This window comes from Trichosurus vulpecula, chromosome 2, assembly GCF_011100635.1.
Source record: "Trichosurus vulpecula isolate mTriVul1 chromosome 2, mTriVul1.pri, whole genome shotgun sequence".
Taxonomy (NCBI): domain Eukaryota; kingdom Metazoa; phylum Chordata; class Mammalia; order Diprotodontia; family Phalangeridae; genus Trichosurus; species Trichosurus vulpecula.
The window spans coordinates 95,652,179-95,673,040 of NC_050574.1; the positions used below are offsets into that span (position 1 = coordinate 95,652,179).

At 39.6% G+C, this 20,862-nt stretch overlaps 1 protein-coding gene across 3 annotated transcripts in view; it reads left to right on the forward strand.

The window, feature by feature from the left end:
• Nucleotides 1-10,089: 10,089 nt before the first annotated feature.
• Nucleotides 10,090-20,862, forward strand: part of NEK3 (NIMA related kinase 3) — a 36,052-nt gene continuing 25,279 nt past the window's right edge. The window contains exons 1-5 of one of the 3 annotated variants that reach the window (XM_036747976.1): nt 10,090-10,802; nt 12,945-13,126; nt 14,821-14,914; nt 15,005-15,102; nt 17,309-17,392. In XM_036747976.1, coding sequence (XP_036603871.1) covers nt 13,010-13,126; nt 14,821-14,914; nt 15,005-15,102; nt 17,309-17,392 — 393 coding nt within the window. In that variant the 5' untranslated portion in view covers nt 10,090-10,802; nt 12,945-13,009. The remainder of the gene's footprint in view (nt 10,803-12,944; nt 13,127-14,820; nt 14,915-15,004; nt 15,103-17,308; nt 17,393-20,862) is intronic. The other 2 variants (XM_036747974.1, XM_036747975.1) reach the window with 2 other exon arrangements.

The following is a 20,862-nucleotide window of genomic DNA, read 5'->3' on the forward strand; positions in this document are numbered from 1 at the left end:
TTTAAAAAAGGAATTGGGCAAAATTCCAAAATTAGGGAAAGGGATAGAAAATGGGAGGTGGAGTTTGAGAGTGAGAAGAAAGAAAAGCTTATAAGAATAGGGTTATTAAGCCAAAATAACTGAAGAGACAAAGTACACTATTTACAAGAGAAGAATAACTGTTGTACCAGAAGCGAGCGAGACACACCACAGAGTATAAGTTTTAAGTGGAGAATTTATTAGCCGGCGGCCATCGGGGTACGGCACCACAAATCAATGGCAAATGTGTTGGGGTGATGGCTTGGCTTATATAGGATATGGGGGTACAGAGTAGGGGGGAAGAGGAACAAAGGTCCTGGCTGATCAAAAGATTCAGTCAGGTTATCGTACTAGTGGGATAATCTCATTTACATTCCTTGGTGGAGTCACAGAGTCCCAGGGATATCTCCCAGGAAGGGTCTGTCAAGTTATCTCTCAGTGGGATGGTCCTATCTATTGACATTCCAGGAAGGAGCCAAGGAGTCTCAGGGATATCTGCTAGACAGGATCTGCCAGGTGGGATGGTCCTATCTATTGACATTCCAGGAAGGAGTCACCGGATCCTAGGGGGTTTGCTAAATACCAAAGATATCTGAATCCATTCTTTCTGGGGGGGCTTGTCAGTAGCTAGGGGTTACTCAGGGGTTCCTAATTTTCCTTGTATTACATTCCCCACTTTTTTCTTCATGGGAATTTCAAATCCTTGAAAAAGGAACGACCTGATGGGGCATAGCAATAAAATTAGGAGGCCAACCAAAACGCTAAGCAGGGGTGACAATAAAAGGAACGCTAGGTCGTTGGCCCCAGGGGAAGGCCAGAACTAATTGGAAGACTCAAGGAGAGTCCAAGGAGCCTCCCCAGGTACTGTACTCCAGAAATTTTTTAAAAAATGGTATAAAACATCCCACATTTCCCAAAACATCCCACATTTCCCCCTTTTTGGTCAAAGGCAAACTGAAAGTTTCGCCTAAAGACCAATTAAAGGTATGGAAAAAAAAAAACTCTATTTTCCACAGGGTGAAGTTTTAAAATCCCTATCTAGGTGGAGTCAGGTTTTCCCTTTTCTGTATTTGGACATCCCCAGGGACGGGCAGGAATTGTAAACTAATTGTAAGTAAGCAGAGGGAACATAATAAAAGTTCAGGAAAAACAGTTTTGGGAACACAAGGACGCAGAAGGGAAAAAAAACAGGTCTTTGCTCAGGTTCTGGTTCCGGATCCCGTGAGAAAGCCGTCCGCGTCCGGTGCTGTCCCTCCCAGGCTCTTGGAACTGCAGGGCGAGGTCTTCTATAGGCCCAGATGTCCACTCCTCACAATGTTCATTTAAAGCAGTATTTTAAAATCCCAGATGCCTGATTGTAGTTATCTGGTCCCTTGATAGTAAAAGAGAGTTCTGCTTCTCTGGTTCAGATCTAGAAATTCTCAGACAATTTTAACTTACTATAACTTACAGATACTTTACAAAGGGAATATATTTTCACCTGTACCACTATCTTATACAGTTTTCTTGTATTAGCATCCAAATTTAAGATCTTATTACCAAAACACACTTAACAGCTCGAATTTCCAGAATTGATAAATTTTTAGAGCCAATCATACACATCTGTACATAATTCTTAGGGGAATCAATCAATTGCCTTTTTTCAAAATTCGCTATCCCTTCCTTTTATTAGACATCTATCACATTACATCTTTGCCTTATTTGCTTTGCCTAATCATTTTCCCCTTTTGGAGGATGTTATCCCTATATTATTTCAATGTTTTATTTGGTCATGAACCTAAGTTAAAATTGTAAGCTATTCATACCTGTATCCTATTATAATAACTCAGAGATATTTCAATATTCATCTATCTATTACCTAACAGATTTAGCATAGTGCTTACAAAACTTCTTGATAATTTAAATTTGCTATGAAAGAAACGAGGGACTATGTCATATATCATAACAGAAGGAAAAAACTTACTTCCTTAGCTCTGTTTGATTCCAGGCACGAGTCATATCTGATAGCCAATCTTATAGTCACCAGGTGCTGAAAGCAGGGCTTAGGAGTAACCAGGTGGGGACTTTCCTTTTCAGAAAGGAAATAGCAGAGTTGGGAAATAAAGTCAGGAAGATCCTACCTAGGCTGTGTCCAAGGTCGTCTTCACGACTGCTCCCAGGCAGACCCACCTAAAAAAATTCTCAGCTTGTAACGCCTGCCGTGCCATTACTGGCTTCATGTGACCTAGTCCTGTAATCAGAGCTTAAGACAATATTAAATTGTAGTCCCATAAAATCTTAAATAGCAAATAAATATCCTTCAGATAAGACTGCCCAAATTTTATTGAGCTAACAATTATCAAATCAAGCTACATAACTTTTCCATCTTCTAAATACTTCCTCACACTCATCTCCAACTTACTTTGACCATCTGAAACTATCATTCTCGGGACAAGAGAGGCTTAGCTAACTCCCATTTGTCCCCAAACTTTCTTATTTGCCTTTCCTATTTTCCCTCAACCTTAATTCACCTTTCCAAATCTTTCAAACCTAGTACTAAGTCTTCTTTACATTTCAACCATAAGACAAAACAACTCATAAGTTAGTACTTTCATTGTCATAACTGTGTATACTGGAATCCCATTCCAGCTTCTTAAACCACAAAGACACAAAAAAAGGGGATTTGTTTTTCGTGATAACTCATTCTAAAAAAGGAACACTTATTAAAAAGATCTGCCATCTCATCTCCCCCTGAAGGTGGGTTCTTCTCCATCAGTTGGCAGACTTCACTAATTAAACTACTAGACCAAACCCATCTCAAGTCTTAGTCTAATCTTATCAGTTTTCTTAAAAGAAGCCAGGTTGGAGGCTTCTAGGCAGCTACCGTCCTCTTATTGCTGCCCCTCCCCTTTCCTTCCCTTCTGACAGGTGGGCTAAGGTGAAATTCGGTTCTCCTTATCTAAACTAAGGGCAGGGAGGAGTAAGGAATTCAGACTGTCGTTTGGAACCTCCTTACTCAAAAAAAAACTTGAATAAGACATCAAATGGGCGCTTCTATAGATAAGCATCAATTCTAATAATTCTAATAAGGATTTTTTTTTTATCCAGATGTTAAAAGGCATGCTCGCTAAACTTTCCTGAACACAATTATTTAGGTTTAAAATGATAGACATCTCCTTTTTCCTTAAAGCAAATTAACCCTTAAATGCTGGAATTCATTAACTAAGTTGGTGCCAAATGTTGCACAGAATTCCTAGACATTACAAAGTTCCTTAATCAAAAAGTGTTATAATGGGAGGACACTTAATTTCTATAAATTACATACTCAATTAATTAGCCTTATCACAATAATAAGGTTTACCAGGACTTAAAAAAAGCTTTTTCCATAAGAATTCCTCTACACAGAAAACTCACACAAGATTGATAAGAATTCATGACTAGATGGTTTCAAAAGTTCTTGTTTCAGTTAATAAACTCAATTTCTTAATTAACTACGATTCTTAATCTAACAACATCCAGATTATAAGAGAAATTATTCTCTAACAGCACAAGTAATGCGATATTAACCAATTTGTATATAATAACTAACTTAGAAATAAGTACACCACAAGCAATTATCATGTATCTAAAACTTGAAACAGATTCCAATTAATTACCAATCTAGTGATCATAACTGAGCTGGATAAGCAAATCAAATCTGATTCATAACCACTAGTGGTAATATTTTAATTTCTAAGGCCCAATAATCTCTGCATTGTAAAAGATTACCACATTTTTCAATATTGCTGATACATCTGTTTGTCAAATTACACAATTTAGAAATGTACCAGTGCCCTAAACATAATTATGCATTTTAAAACTTGAAACAACCCTTTTATCAATTTAGGTGAACACATTTCTAAATCTCCTTGCACAGAGAATCTTTCATATCATTATTTGAAACTATAACTTTAAATCACCAGATATATTCTCATAATAGAAAACTTTTTTCACACAGAAAGTTTGTTCTCACGGTTAAATATCAGTATTATTAATTATTTACTTGTTATAACCACATATAACAGTTCCAAATTTTATCACATCCCTTTAAAAACCCAATTCACATATATCAAAATCACCTTAAAATTGCTATAATATCATTTCTTACCCCACAATGGTCTTCTCAAATTTCACAATCTAAGAAAATTTTGGGAACACAATGCAAGTTTAGAAATACAGAAACAATAATTTTCAGATGACATCTATTGCATTTCCAGACTTCCACATATAGAAATTATTCAGCTTATTACTTTTGGTATTATATATTAATGTATTAATATATAATACATGTATCACATATACTAATACATTAACATCCCAAATACACTTTATTTAGCTGTATATTCTTCAGCACCGCTACCTCTGGCCCAGGTATAGGAACTTTTGCCTGGCCATGAATGAACTTATGAAAGAAAGAGAAACTTAATTTTGCACCCACTTTTCCAAGCTTCATCTTATACAAAAATGCCTAAAAGGATTTTTTTGAACTCCCAAGGAAGATAAGAGCAGGAAAAAATCCCTTTAGTTTTCTAAAGGGGCTCCTCCCTAGGTGGGGCCTGGCAGCTCCTTGAGGGCAAGGAGCCTACCCTTCCAAGCACTAACTAACCAGCCCTATTAGCTTCAGCTCTGATAACCTTTCAATGTGGAGGGTGGGGGAAGGGTGAGACCAGGAGCAGCACATGGCAGCCAAGAGGAGCACATGGACTCCTGACTAGACAGGTAATCTCAAGCTGCTACTCTACAACCCTCCTAAATTCCTTATACAGGTTTTCTATCTCTCTCTTTCACAAATTTTACTTTTTAAACTTTACCACAAAGACGGGCTACAAAGGTACTCAGGGGCACAGGACTGACTGTCAGTCTGTGAATTTCTATCCCTCTCCTCATTGCCCGGTGGGGAGGGCGATTTAAGTTTTTTCCTACAGTTCTCCTGCATTCTCTACTAATCTGATCTGGGAGGAGAGGAGTTTGATTTAACTGCTCTAACTTTTATGGCAGCCCTAGTGAAAAGATCTCAATGATTGTAATTCAAGTAAAACTTCACCCCCTTGCTCACTCCCAAAAACCTCTTTTGTACTTGAATCTAAGGGAATCAGGGACTGGGACAAATGCGAGAGTCCCACTGAAGACTTTAACTGAGGTTTTAGCCACAAGGCATTCATTGGGAGGAGATGTTTTCAGCAAGAGTGAGCTCCTGGAATGGATTTACAATTTCAGGAGTTCTTTCTTCCCAAATTCAACTAACCAATTTCCAAACTTTTTAACAATTTAAAACCCAGAATTTGCCAAATTTTAGCCCATTCCCCGTGGTTCCACGCTGGCCAAACGGGAGCCACAAGGAAGGGAGTCTGTTTCCCTAGTGGCAGCCTGATATCTCTGGCTGCCTATGTTTCAGATTTTTTTAACAAAACATAGACATTTCACAATTGACACAGACACGCGAACAGAGACGAACTCAAAACACAACAAAATTCACGGTGTGGATCGAATTGAAGGCTAAGCAGGTCCCCTCAGAGGAAAGATTTCCTCCTCAAAGATATGACCCCCAATCTCTCTCACACCTCCAACACAAAACAGAGACCAACAGCATGGGCTAATTGGAGGCTAAACAGGTCCCCTCAGAGGAAAGAAGATAAACCAGGTTTCCTCTTCAAGGAAAACACCCCCAATCTTCCCACACCCGGTAGCATGGGTTAACTGAGGCTAAGCAGGTCCCCTCAGAGGGAAGAAAATAAACCAGGTTCCCTCTTCAAGGAAAACACCCCAATCTTCCCATACCCCAACACAAAACAGATAACCAATAGCATGAGTTAACTGGGGCTAAGCAGGTCCCCTCAGAGGAAAGAAAATAAACCAGGTTCCCTCTTCAAGGAAAACACCCCAATCTTCCCACACCCCAATAGGAAGGGTGGCGTCCCAGCCCTCCTAGCTCTGTACCACAGCCTCGTCAGGGTTTAGCATGGTATCAGAGACCCAAATGGCTAGCCCCAAACCAGAAACCAAACCAGAAAACCTTACCTCTAGAGGTCTACAAAACCAGAATTCTCCGTAGGCCGAAAAGGGACAGGTCAGCAAAGAGTCCATTCTCCGAGACCATCACTCCACATCAGAGTCCTAGGAAAAGAAATCCCCAGGAGCCGGCCCTCTGAAGTGAGAGAAGGTGGATCGGGGGCAGAGACTCCCTGTTGAGGTCCGGAATTCTGTGTGTGTCTCCAGGGCGGTAACACGAAATACTGCCACATCTCGCTGGGGCCTCCAAAATGTTGTACCAGAAGCGAGCGAGACACACCACAGAGTATAAGTTTTAAGTGGAGAATTTATTAGCCGGCGGCCATCGGGGTACGGCACCACAAATCAATGGCAAATGTGTTGGGGTGATGGCTTGGCTTATATAGGATATGGGGGTACAGAGTAGGGGGGAAGAGGAACAAAGGTCCTGGCTGATCAAAAGATTCAGTCAGGTTATCGTACTAGTGGGATAATCTCATTTACATTCCTTGGTGGAGTCACAGAGTCCCAGGGATATCTCCCAGGAAGGGTCTGTCAAGTTATCTCTCAGTGGGATGGTCCTATCTATTGACATTCCAGGAAGGAGCCAAGGAGTCTCAGGGATATCTGCTAGACAGGATCTGCCAGGTGGGATGGTCCTATCTATTGACATTCCAGGAAGGAGTCACCGGATCCTAGGGGGTTTGCTAAATACCAAAGATATCTGAATCCATTCTTTCTGGGGGGGCTTGTCAGTAGCTAGGGGTTACTCAGGGGTTCCTAATTTTCCTTGTATTACATAACAACATCCTAATTCAGGAGAAAGAAAATTAGAGACAAATGAAGAAAATATAAATCAAACTCATAACTTTAAATATGGATTAAATAATCCAATAAAATGAAAAAAAAAAGTGATATTCAATAAGAAAACAAAATTCCAGTTGCTTACAAGAAACACACCTGAAAAACAAAGACAATAAAAATAAAAGACTGCAACAAAATCTATGTATCAGGTGAATCCAAAAAAGCAAGGGTTGTCATCGTGCTATTGTCGTTCAATCACGTCTAACTCTTTGTGACCCCATATATAATGCTGTCCCTGGGGTTTTCTTAGCAAAGATGCTGGAATAATTTGCCCTTTCCTTCTCTAACGCATTAAGGCAAACAGAGGTCACATAATCAGTAAATATCTGAGGCCAGGTTTAAACTCAGATTTTCCTGACTCCAGGCCCAGCAATCTATCAACTGAGCCATGCAGCAGTCCATCTTGTTACTAGACAAAGCAAAAACAAACATTTGCAACATAAAAAAGGATAAGGAATCTAGTTATATTAAAAGGAACCATAGACAATGCCGACCTGAAAGTTTGGTTATAGGAGGCAAACAGGCTAGGTGATACTTAAATCTATGTGGTTTATTCCCTTAAAACTAGCAGATACATACATGTATGATGCCAGACAAAATCTGACTGCCTGAACAGAATGAGAAGGTTTAAATACATTTTTAGAACAGTCACAACTCAGCATGCCTATGTTACTCAATTTTATGATCTCCATGTATGTTTAACCATGATATAAGAAAAGGACTTTTCTAAATTGAATAGGTTGTAAATACAATGAGATAAGAGAGTTGACAATAGTCAATTGAAACTACAGCCCAGTGTTTCTATGTTTAATTTGCCATTAATGTTGGCATAACATAGTATAAGCCCATAAAAGAAGAAGTCACATTATTAAAGATAGTGTCTCAGGTTAAGGATCTCATCTTTAATGGCTAATAGACAGAGGAAAGAATGCTCTTAAGTCAGCCGGATCTGGCCTTGTTGACATAGGAAGAGGTATTCCTGAGTTTACTCAGAGAACAGAGGTTATTAGGTTCAGACTCTTCTTCTGGTTAATCAGTTCGGGCTCTTCCTCTGGTTAATCTGTTCAGGGTCTGACCCTTATTGAAGTTACTAAATTGATATTAAATGATTGTCAACAACAAATCAATATCCATATTAACGCTCTAAATTATGCTCCAAATTCCTTCACATGAAAATTCATGCAACGAAACTGGTGGACCAATTCAATTCTACATTATCCTCTTCTCTTGAATCCTGCCAAAGATTTCCCTGTCAAAACTCAGCCTTGGATCATGCCCACCACAGCTGCCTTTGCTCCTACGTACATGATGCTGAGTAAAACTGGAGAACATGCTGAAACTGTGTTGACTGGGACCCCTACAAGTTTTATATTGTTACATAATCTCAAGTGGGCCCTTACTGTGGCAAGGCCATCCTTTTTATTCACTACCCTATTTTTTTCTTTTCTTTTTTAATTTCTTTTTTTAATTTTATTTTAGACTCAAACACCGGAACACAAATACAGAATAGAGAACAGAAACAAAAACATATTGACAATCCTTTCAGATTATTTGAACCCCAATAACATTCAAAACATCCAAACTGCTTTTGCTCTATTCAAAAAATGTCCCTTTCTGTGTCAGCAACTTCAAAGACCAGATAAGATTGACAAGGGGTATCTTTCCTGTTGGTGATAGGATGTCTGCAACCAGAACAGTGGCATTTCTCTTATCTTGCTATTCTAGGGACATTTGCATCTTGTAGTCACAATCTCTTAAGTGACACTACCTTGTCAATTTTCTTGTTCAACTAAGAACTCCCTTTTGATACGGAGACCATGAGATTGAGTAACACAGACATGCTGAGTTGAGACTAAAAATGTATTTAAACCTTCTCATTCCTTTGTTCAGACAGTCAGAACTTAAGCTCTGGCTCCTTGTAGGTAGCTAGCTATGCTAGCTTTAAGTGAATAAACTTCATGAATTTACATATCACCTAGCTTGTTTGTCTCCTTTAACCAAACTTTCAGGTGGACAATATCATAAACCTAAATATTGGAACTTAAATACAAAGTAAGAAGGGGGGAAGCATGTCATGTGCATAAGAGAGGATTCAAAATATGTAACAATAAATTTTCATTTCAAGAAAGTCGATATGACAAATACTACATGTTGTGTTGAGAACTGTCCATCTTTGCTTCCTTATAAATTTTCTCTTGTTCTCTGCTGTACTCTTTTATTTTGTTCTTTCCACCTCCTCCCCCCAGGCTACAATTAAGTGCAGATATATTTCTCTATAGCTATCGATATATACATACACATACACATATACATACATATATAGACATACACTTCCCAAACAAATTCTACTCCTGATCTTTGATTTTATGTTTGTGCATATCTCTTGTTTCCTATCCCTCCTGCCTCCTCTACTTTACTTCTACCTGCTACCTTGCCCTCCTGTTACCTGCCTACCCCTCCAAGGATCCCTCCCCTATCCTCCCATTCGCATAAATCTAAACACCCTTCTATAGCCCCCTATAACCTATTCCCTCACCCTTCCCTCTAGAGATCCCTCCCTTATCCTCCCCTCACTGCCCTATTTTTGAGCTAGTCTGCTTGTCTATGTTCTGCAGGAACCCAGTGTGAAAATTTTCACCCACCACAGTTTGGTTTCTCACCCGAGAGTGTAAGAGTGCCATATCACTATGGGATTAGCTCTACTGGAGCTCCCTGCTTCTGTCGATGGTCCGTTTTCTGTAATTTCACATTAATTATCTTATTAAGAACTTGTTTGTACCTAGCTGTTTACGTGTCTCCCCCATTCAAATGTGAACTTCTTGAGGGCAGGGACTGTCTTTTGCCTTTCTTTGTATCCCCGGCGCTTAGCACAGTGCTTGGAACATAGTAGGTGCCGAATAAATGTTTATTGCCTGAGTCACTCATTTAATTGAACAGGGGTTCTGATCATTCCTACTATATTAAGTATTTTTTTACTGGTAACAACAAAACATTCAACAGCAATGCTACTCTAAAGTTTAAGCTGTTACTAGGAACACACTAGATACATTAAGGCATTTGATATTTTTGAGCTGCAACACGAAGTAACACAACACCAGCACCGACTTCTGGAGTCTTTCAAAGACAAGCACCCTCCTTTTTGTCGGTCTCTTTGTTTTTGACCCGAGAACCAGAAAGCCAATTCATCAAGGGCCCGGCCGTACTAGAATCCTGCCTGTATTATCCACCGTGGTGTCTATGTTCCTGCCTCCGCGCTCCATTGGCAGACTGGGAGGAGTCTAGATCTCCACAGCTGGGGAAGGTTCTGCGTGAGCGCTGCCAGGGGCTGCCGGGTTGCCGGCCTGGGGGAAGCTCGGTGCTGCAGATGCACGAGGGTATATAGTGACTACCTCCCAGGGAGAGTGGGGAGGGAGAGCTAAGCCGACGGCCAGAGTGGACTAGGGCCCCTGGAGCTCCCAAGGGAAACAAAGGGGCTGGGAGCGCGTGTCCTGCACTTCCTGGCTGGGCAGGTCAGTTGTAGGCAACCTCCCCCACCGGGTCTGGGGTTGCTGTTGCTGCTACAGCTGCTCTCCAACCGCCCAGCCCGGCCCCACCCCCTACTCCTTGCACTCCCTGCAAGGGTCCCCTACCCCGGCAACCCCTGCCGGGGTGAGTCCACTCCCAGCCTGCTCCCGGGCACCTATGCGCTCATACAGACTCGGCCCCGTGTCTATCTGCACAGCCAAAGTGAAACCCCAGGGTTTTTGGTTTTGTTTTTGTTTTTTTTAAAGAAAGTAGTACTTGGCCTATTGGGGGTTGTCCCCTTGAACAGTGGTACAGAGTGTATAACGCCTATGCACGAGTCTTCCTAAACAGCCCTGAGCGTTCAAGGTGGTCACTTCAGACATCTATATAACCCTGCTTTGAGAGGTAAGGTGCGTACAGCCTTCCATGCACACAAGCGGATCCCAAACCCTTTCTCCAGCTTTGCTGGCAATTAGTGTTTATTTGCATTTGCAATTTTATATTTACCTGGATGGTAAGACCATACAGTAGAATGGTAAGGGTTGGGTTTTTTCCTTCTAAAAATAACAAAACTCAGTGATAAAAGAAAAGATTTAAAGCCTGAGGCGGGAGTGGGTCATTTAGCCTTAAGAAATGAAAACGGCATACAAGAAGTGTCTTCAAATATTTGCAGGACTGCCTTGTCCAAGAGGGATTAAATTTATTCTGCCCAATTCTCACTGGGTAGAATTAGCAAATATTGAGAGAAGTTACAAGGGCAGCCAATATTCACCCAATCTGTATAAAGAAATTTCGAACGACTTGATTCGTGAAGACCGCCTGGTGTGAGTGGGTGCCGTTGTCGGTGGGGATGTTAAAATCCAGCTGCCCTGGGAATTATGTGGAGGGACTTCCTTCATTGGATGAGACGTTAAACTCATCTGACTCTTGAAGGCCCTTCCGAATCTCGATTCTGTGATTCTGAGTCCCATAGGTCCTTATTCTAAGGGTCGAGTGTTCGATTTGAAAGTTCAAGGTGAATGTTAGAGACAGTAATGGACATTTCTCTCTGATTATTATGATTATTTCCTAGAATTAGATTTATTGCTGCTTACCCCTGGAAAACCTAAACAAGTTAGTAATCTTAATATGATGACTACCCTCCAAACATTAAAGGTTATCAGCGAGCATGTAGCCCCTGATCATTGCTCATTGATAAGTTTGCCTCAGAATAAGTGATGCCAAAGAAAAAAAAAGAATATGAATTTTAAAAAATATAAGAATGAGGGAGACTTAAGAATAGAATTTAAAATAGCTTGTTGTTTATTCCTTCATTTGCCCAAACTTTACTAAATCAAAGATGAAACCCTTTGGGATAGAATCTTTTAAAAAAGATTTTACATAGGAAAATTCTACTGCTGCTTAAGTCCTTAAAACACACACACACATGTGTGTATATATGTGTGTGTATATATATGTATATGTATACATACATATACGTATATATACATGTATACATGTGTGTATATATACGTATATGGATATATACATGTATACATGTGTATATATGTGTGTATATATATGTATATGTGTGTATATATGTATGTGTGTTATAATCCCAGCTAATTTCTCTAGGTTTACTGCACATTACTTCCCTTTGTACATCCTATATTCTAGCCAAACAACCCAACTTGCTCTTCCTGAACTTGGATTTCTATTTCCCATGTCTATTCCTTTGTATCCGCTTTGTATACCGGTGCCTGAATTGCCCCCTCTCTTCCTCCTCATCTTAGCCTATTGGAATCTTGTGGGCTCAGTTTATGTGCCACTTCCCAAGGGAAGTCATTCCTGATCACCTACTTGTTCATACTCTTTCTTTCCTCAAATTATCATGTACATATGCTTGACTTGTTTATACATTGTTTTTCCCCAGTGGACTGACAGATCTTCAAAAGGACAAGAGCTGCTTTTTAGTTTGTATATTCCAAGTACCTAGCACATTGCTTTACACACAGTAGGTGCTTAAAAATTGTTGTTGGATTGGGACTGGGAGCTCCCTATGCCTGTGAGATCACAGGGCCAGTGCCTAGCAGTACCACTAAATTCTAATAGAAAATAGATCATGTAAAATTAAAAAAAAATTAAATGAACTTAGTCTGAAAGAAAAATGAATTGCATTTCATATTTCTTTCTGTTATATTTAAAGTTTCCATAGCATTTTTCTTCCAAATGATTCAAGGTCCCTTATAAAAGGGATCACTTTGTTGCTGTTTGGTTGTGTCTGACTCTTCATGACCCCATTTGGGGTTTTCTTGGCAAAGATACTGGAGAGGTTTGCTATTTCTTTCTCCAGCTCATTTTGTGTATGAGGAAACTGAGTCAAACAGGGTTCAGTGAAGCATGAGTTCAGATTTGAACTCATATCATCTTGACTCCAGGCCTGGCAGTTTATTCACTGTACTGCCTAGCTGCCTGAGAATGATCATAGTTTCCTATTATTTATTTCTTTTAAAAAAAATTAACCTGAGTGCTGCCGGTTCTTATATTTGTTGTTGGTTTTTTTTTTAATACAGTCTGTAAGATTTGGGAGACTCACTTATGAAAGGTAACCTTCACCACGGTCAACCACCACTTCGTTATGGATGACTACACAGTACTGAAGGTGATTGGGGAGGGCTCCTTCGGCCGTGCTCTTTTAGTTCAACAGGAAAGCAGCCACCAGAAGTATGCGATGAAGGAAATAAGGCTTCCCAAGGTAACTATTTAAGAAATTAACTCCCAGTGTATCGTCAGATTTGGAAGCGCACATAATCCATAGGCTTATGTTGAATCAGATTCATAATAGCACCTAGAATGAGCATTAAGGTTAAAAAATGGCTTATATTTGCTGTTTCTTTAAAATGGTGAATCATCACCCTTGATGTAGATGGTTACAATGTAACCTTTGTACCACCGATGAAGAGACCGCCATTGTTGATTTGCAGAGTGTGTCTACCTGTGACCAAATGAAATTTCAGCCATAGGAGAGAGAAACTAAAAGAATGATCAGAACCCAAGAATTCCCTGACGGTAGTGAAAGTGCACTGAGAACCAAATTGTATGCTGTATAGACATGACCTGCTGTTACCGTCCTCATCATTGTGTTGGAAAGTTAAGTGCAGGATCAGTATAGCTGTACAACTGGTGCCTGGTCAGACAGAGAAAGCCTAAGGGAGGCAGCATGGTAAATACTTTTAGCTTTCTGACCATAGGCAAGTCACTTAATCTTAGTAAGCCTCGGTTTCATCATCTGTAAAATGTAAATAATAATAATAATAGCACTTATCTTCCTAGGGTTGTCATGAGGGTCAAAGGAGATACTATAGGCTGTCCCAAATGTCTTAGTGCCGTGATAACTTAAAACTTTAAGCTTTAATAACCTAAAACTGCACTAAGATATTTGGGACACCCCTCTATCTATAAAGCACTCTGCAGACCTTAAAGAGCTATATAAATTCTAGGTGTTATGATTACCATTATTATGCCCTTTCCCAGTCATGTTGTGCTCAGGCTATTCAAAACTGCTTTACATTTTTCTGAAAACACTGGTCGGCTATTGCAGGGAGGTCCCCGGAGGTATAGTGTGATGTGTGAATCGTATCTAAAGTACACAGTTTGCTCCCAAACGTGGAGTCAGAGTATCAGACGGCGTGGTATAGAGGAAAGAGTATTGGTTCAGGGGTTGGAGAACCGGGGTTCCAATCCCACCTTGTGTACTTATTTAGCAATGACCTTGCGTAACTTAGTTCACTTCCCTGGGCCTCAGGGTCTCATCTGAAAAATGAAGGGTTTATACTTGTCTCTTCTAACTCTAGGTCTGAGACCTATGACCCGTTTAAGTTCCTGCTCTAACCCTTCCTAGGTATGTGACCATGGACGAATCATTTAATCTGAGCCTGGACCCTCACCTGTAAAATTGGGATAATAATATTTGTACAGTCTACCTCATGGTGTTTTTGCGAGGAAAGGGCTTTTTATATCATGAAACACAATATAAATGCGAATTGTAATTTTATTATGCAGATCACTAAGTACCTACTATATTAAATTCGCAGGAGACCAAATGAGTAGATTTGTGTAAAGTCATTTAAATTAGCCCCGTGTTTCTAACCTAGTTAAAGAATATAAATGCATTATATAAATAATGTCCTAGGAAAAAGAGCATTGACTATGGTGTTGAGAGACCTGGGTTTCCAATCCTTGCAATGATGTTTACTAACTTTAATGAGTCATTCTATCCCCCTCTGCCTCAATATCCTTTATCAGATAAAAGAGGATAGTAATACTTAGCTTATGTACTTTAACACCGTTGTACTTTATAACTGTGAATTATTATCACTGAACATTTTATAAATGTAATCATAGAATTTAAAATTTTGAAACTTAAAATTTTAAAATCATTTTTTCCAGTCTCTTTCTGGTATAAAGAACTCTAGGAAGGAAGCTATTCTATTGGCTAAAATGAAACATCCCAATATTGTTGCTTTTAAGGAGTCATTTGAAGGTAAATATTAATTTATTTCATTCTTACATAGTAGTTCTGAATATTGTTGTTTATGGAATAATAAACTAACAGATCTTAAATTTTTCCAAGCTGATGGACACCTGTATATTGTAATGGAATATTGTGATGAAGGTGATCTCATGCAGAAGATTAAACATCAAAAAGGAAAATTATTCCCTGAGGAGATGGTAAGAGATCCTCTTTCTTAAACATCTCCTTTGCATTTAACTTGGCCTCCCTCTGTGCTATGTTTTCACTTTGATTAGATGCCAGCTTCTTGAGAGCAGCCAGGGCCTGTATCGTAAGTGTCCTTTGCATACGAACATCTAGCACAGTGTCTTACACATAGTAGGTACTTAATAAATGCTTAAATTGATTTGAATTAATCAAATTTTTCATAGAACAATAGACTTAGAGCTGGAAGGGACTTCAGAGACCATATAGTCCAACACCCTCAATTGTAAAACAGTTGGGAAAACTGAGGCTAAGAGTGATTAATTGACTTGCCCAGGCTCACACAGCCAGTAAATATGAGGCAAGATTTGAACTCAGGTCTTCCTGACTTCAAGTCCGTGCCCTGTCCACTAAGATCCATGATGCTTCTGCCTTTTCTTAAAAATTTACAAAATTTGGCATGTTAAAGTGAAATAGTTGGCATTAGTGGATGGCCTGAAACCATTTTAGAAGGACCGATTTATATAAACACATTTTTATTCAGAAAATATTAGCAAGTGGAATTTATATGAATTTGACAGACCTGATACAAACATTAGCATCATTTCAAAACTCTAACTGGCATATGTTACATAGAGTCTTTAAAAACATCCCTTATTTTGTGTTTTGCTGACATTTTAAAAAAGTAAAACATATTTTTATGTTATTTTGCTGGCTAAATGAAACAGGAGGCCAGACATTTTGGTGTATGGTGGTATTCGTTCCTAGTCTTCCTCTTGCTCATTTTATAAACGCTACTATTCTGTATGCTTAACTTTCAATTTGACACCAGGTAAACGTTCTTAACAATTAGTACTTATTGTCCTTTTGCTTATACTACTTATGCAAAAGTGTGTACTTCTTTTATTTTAAAAAAAAGTCTAGAAAATTGTATTTTGGTATGTAGGGCTTAGTTTGATTAGTTGATAATGCTTTTCATTAGTGTGAGTCGTAACGAGGAATACTTCTCTTTCAGGAAAATGTCATTTAAGTACTGTGGATCCTATGATGATGTGAATTCAGTGAACTTTGATAAATGAAACTCAAAAGAATAAAAAGGAAATCAGTTCAGTTCAGCTCATATTTGTCCTATGGTGGGCTAGGGCAGTATAGTGTAGGAAATTTTATAATGTAAATCTTTATAATATGAAAAAATGCTAACCTCAAGAAACTGGTGATGGAAATGATCATTGAACTCCCAAAATAGCAATGAAATCATATTTATTGCATTTAGGCCATGTATTTCATATTATTAAAGTATGGCTTATATTTATGTGAATGCTAATACAAATACATATCTCAAAATTACTTGGATTTGGTTGAATGAAAGAAAAACAAACAAAAGTCTTGAAATGAAATAGTGATTGTCATCACATCCAAAATAATCGCATATGAATTTGGCTTTTTTATTCCGTGTCTGAATATTTTAATGGATGGGCTATTAAGTTTTCTGACATATGGTGATGGCAAAGCATTGTGGCATAGTGGCATTGACTCTGTAGACATGAGGCTTGTGTTCAAACCTTGCTTCTGACATTACCTGTGTGAACTTGGGCAAGTCTCTTAACCTTCTTGGGCATCAATTTCCTTTTCTGTAAAATGAAGCGTTGGACTAGATAGCCTCTGAAGTTCCTTCTAGCATCTAGATCTGTGATCCTATATTGATGATGGTGGTGGTGGTGGTGGTGGTGGTGGTGGTGATGGTGATGATGGTGGTGGTAATGAGATGATAATGATGAGGTGATGAAGATGATGATAATGATGAAATGATGATAATGACATGCTTGGTGATGATGAGATGATGATGAACAGATAAGGTAATAAGGATGGTGATAAAGATGCTGCTGCTGCTGATGTCTGGTTCTCTAATTTCATTGGTGGAAGAAATTCCCTTATTGATGGAGATCAGTATCTGTTCTGCCCTTGTAGCCCTCCTTGATTGCCGAGGGACACTGAGAGATCACAGCCAATATGTGGGTCTGGAAGCCCTATTTTTCTGTCTCTGAAGTCAGCTCTCTACATTATCATGCCTATTCTCATACTTATATTTTTACAGTGTTTAAATGTGTTCAAGATCTGAAATACAACGTGTCTTTTTTTAAAAAATCCCTAAGAAAAAATCCCTAAAGAATCCCTAAGAAACAGTTCATGAACCAGATTTTCAATATCTTTTCCTCATAGATACTTCAGTGGTTTACACAGATGTGCCTGGGAGTGAATCACATTCACAAAAAAAGGGTGTTACATAGAGATATCAAGTCCAAGGTGAGTGGATTTGGTTAGTGTTTTTTTCTACCTGGAAATATGTCAGTCTCTTTGGGCAGCTTAGAGACAGTATATCATTTATTTTTACAAATATCTGGTTGCTTACAGATGAACTTGGATTGAATACTTTAGTTGTGCATGTCACTGATTAAAACAATAACAGTTCCTTGTATTTGTGTACTCCTCTTAACTTTCCAAAGTGTTTTCCTCTCTTCCGGCTTAATTTATTCACAAAACATCAGTATGAGGTAGGCAGGGCAATAGGAAGTATTATCTCAACTGAGACAAAGAGGTGTCTTACCTGGACATTAGTCTTCCAGCAACCTCAGCAATTCTAAACATAAAGCCCTTATATTCCACTCTGTAGATGAGGGCTTGCTTAGAACCTGTAGATTCTTACTTTACATATAGTATTATCAAGGTTGGTTAGGTTTTTCTAGCTCATTAAAAGTAGCAGATTAGAAGAGGGAGTCTCTTCATATAATAGTCCATGATTGCTGTTACTAATAAGAACATTAATGAAGATCATGAGGTAATAAGAAAAGCAGTCTGGATCCACTTAAGGGAAGAGCACAGTTCTCTGAAACTTAATACATGCCTTGAGGGCATGTAAGCATAGGAAAATATTGATATTTATAATAATAGACCAGAATGATCCTTATTCAGTTACATCACTTAATATACATCTTGGGAACAAACCCACGTTATTCACTTTGTCACCTGTGTAGAGCAAAGGAAGCAGAGATATTTACTTTTGTGTCGCTGGGTGGCGCAGTGGATAGAGTACCGGGCCAGGAGCCAGGAAGACCTCAATTCAAATCCAGCCTCAGACACTTACTAGCAGTGTGACCCTAGACAAGTTACTTAACCCTGTTTGCCTCAGTTTGCTCATCTATAAAATGAGATGGAGAAAGAAATGGCAAACCATTCCAGTATCTATGCCAAAAAACCCCAAGTGGGGCCACAAAGAATTGGACACAACTGAACAATAACAAGCTATGTGACAAAAATACCTCAATATACACTTTCTTGACCTTGCCCTATTGAAAGTAAATTGAGCTGACCTTGGTGGTACATGCCTGTGTTCTCAGCTATGAGGGAGGCTGAGACTGGTGGATGTTTAGAGCTCAGGAGTTCTGAGCTGCAGTGGGCTAAACACTAAGTTTGGCATTAATATAGTGAACCAAGGGAAGCAGGGAGACCACTAGGCTACCTAAGGAGGAGTAAACAGCCATAGGTCAGAAATGGAGCAGGGCAAAGTTCCTGCGCTAACTGGAATGAGAGCAGGATTCTGAGTGGAATTCTAGCCTGGGTAACATAGGGAGACCCAGTGTGAAAAGAAGGGAGGAAGAAAGGGAGGGAAAAAGGAAAGAAAGAAAAGGAGGAAGAGAGAAAGGAAATGAGGGAGAGATGGAAAGAAGGAGTGGAGGGAGGGAGGGATAGAAGGAAGAAAAGGAGGGAAGGAAGGGAAGGGAGGAAGGAAAAAGAAAAGAAAAATGGAAAAGGGGAAGAAAAGGAAAGAAAGGGAGAAAAGGAGGGAAGAACAATGAAGGAAAGAGAAGAAGAAAAGAAGAGAAGAAAGGAAGGAAGGAGGGAGGAAGGGAGAAGGGGAGAAAGGAAGGAAGGAAGGAAGAAAATTGAACCAATATCTTGGCACAAATATTGGTCTGTCCTCTCCTCTTCAGCCTTTCCTTCCTGTAAACTTTTCCCACCTCAGAGATGACCTCCTGTTCCCCTTTCAGGTGTGCATTGCTTTCCCACCCAATTAACCCCTTCTCCCCCATCAAATAGCAACAATAACCGTACTTGCCAATGTGCTTTCACATAAATTACAGCATTTGCCCCTCACAACAACCTGTTGAGGTCAGCAGGGTAGGAATTCACATCTCCTTTTTATAGATGAAGAAACTGCAGTTCACAGATTATGGGACTGGTTCCATATCACATAGCTACCAAATAGCACAGCTGGAACTAATCAGTCAGTTAATAAAGATTCATTAAGTGCCTGCTATGTGCTAGGCACGGATTGCTGGGGATACAAAGAAAGACAAAAGACAGCCCCTGCCCTCGAGGAACTCACAATCTAATGATAATAGTTAGAATCCAGGTATTTTGACTCCTCGACCCACACTTTTTCCACTGTTTTATCCTGCTTCTGAGGAAAATGATTAATAGCAAGTACTTACTCCTAAGGACAGATTGACTTCACATTGTCTGTTTTATTACTACAGCCGGCCTTATCTGATGTTCTAGAAACAAACCATTCCACACTTGCTGTTGCTGTGGACCTGCCTTCCTGAGGAATAGGAAACCAGGAGAAAGCTCAGCTGGTGGAATTCAGGCAGGCATCCCTAAGCTGGCTTGGCCATAGCTTTCATTTTCACTTCCTCATCCACTTCAGGTGTCTGCTACAGAGCGTTCTGTGAGCTATGGAGCAATGTGAGCTAGAACCACAGATGTGCTTAGAAACCTACCAATACTGACCCATCTCCCTGCCCCCAGCACTCATTATCCATAAACATTTATGGGGGAGAAAGACCCAGCCTCAAACACCTCTAAACTGTTCCTTCTAACCTCAACTGGTTTGTTTCTGGACAGGCTGTACTCTTATTTGCCTTGTGTCTATTCTTAAGATAAGCCAGTCACCTTATTTCCATTTGGGTCCCCCAAATACCTGAGCAGATATTCGGTGTCACTAGCCTCTAGTCAGTTCATGTTTCCTACAGCACCAGTGCTGTGGAGAAGGCATCTGGGATATAAAGGAAAAAGAATTGGACTTTGAGTTAAATCCCACTTTGGATGCATGTTAGCTTGGTTTGTTGTTGTTTGGTTGCGTTCATGACCCCATTTGGAGTTTTCTTGACAAAGATACTGGAGTGTTTTGCCATTTTTTTCTCCAGCTCATGTTACAGATAAGGAAACTGAGGCAAACAGGGTGAAGTGACTTGCCCAGGGTCACACAGCTAGTAAGTGACTGAGGCCTGACTTGAACTCACAAAAATGAGTCTTCTGGACCCCAGGGCTGGCCCTCTATCCACTGTGCCACCTAGCTGCCCTGTATAAGAAAATAGGAGTGTTCAAACAGTGACAAAAAGAATTTGACCCAAAAGTCATGGCAGTCCTGAGTTTTAGATATCAGATTGCTTGCCACTAACCAGGAGTAGTAATTAGCCTTTATACAGAACTCTGCAAAGCACTGTAAATAGTATCTCATTCGATCCTCACAACCACCTTGTGAGGTAGGTGGCATTATCCTCATTTTACAGGTGGGAGAAGTGAGGCTGAGAGGTCAAATATTTAGGGAACTAAGCCTAATTTATAAAAATAAGAGCCATTCTCCAGTTGATAAATATCAAAGGATATGAATGGGCAGTTTTCAGAAAAAGAGATCAAAACTATCAACAATCATGAAAAAATACTCTAAATCATTATTGATTAGAGAAATACAAATTTAGAAACAACCACTCTGA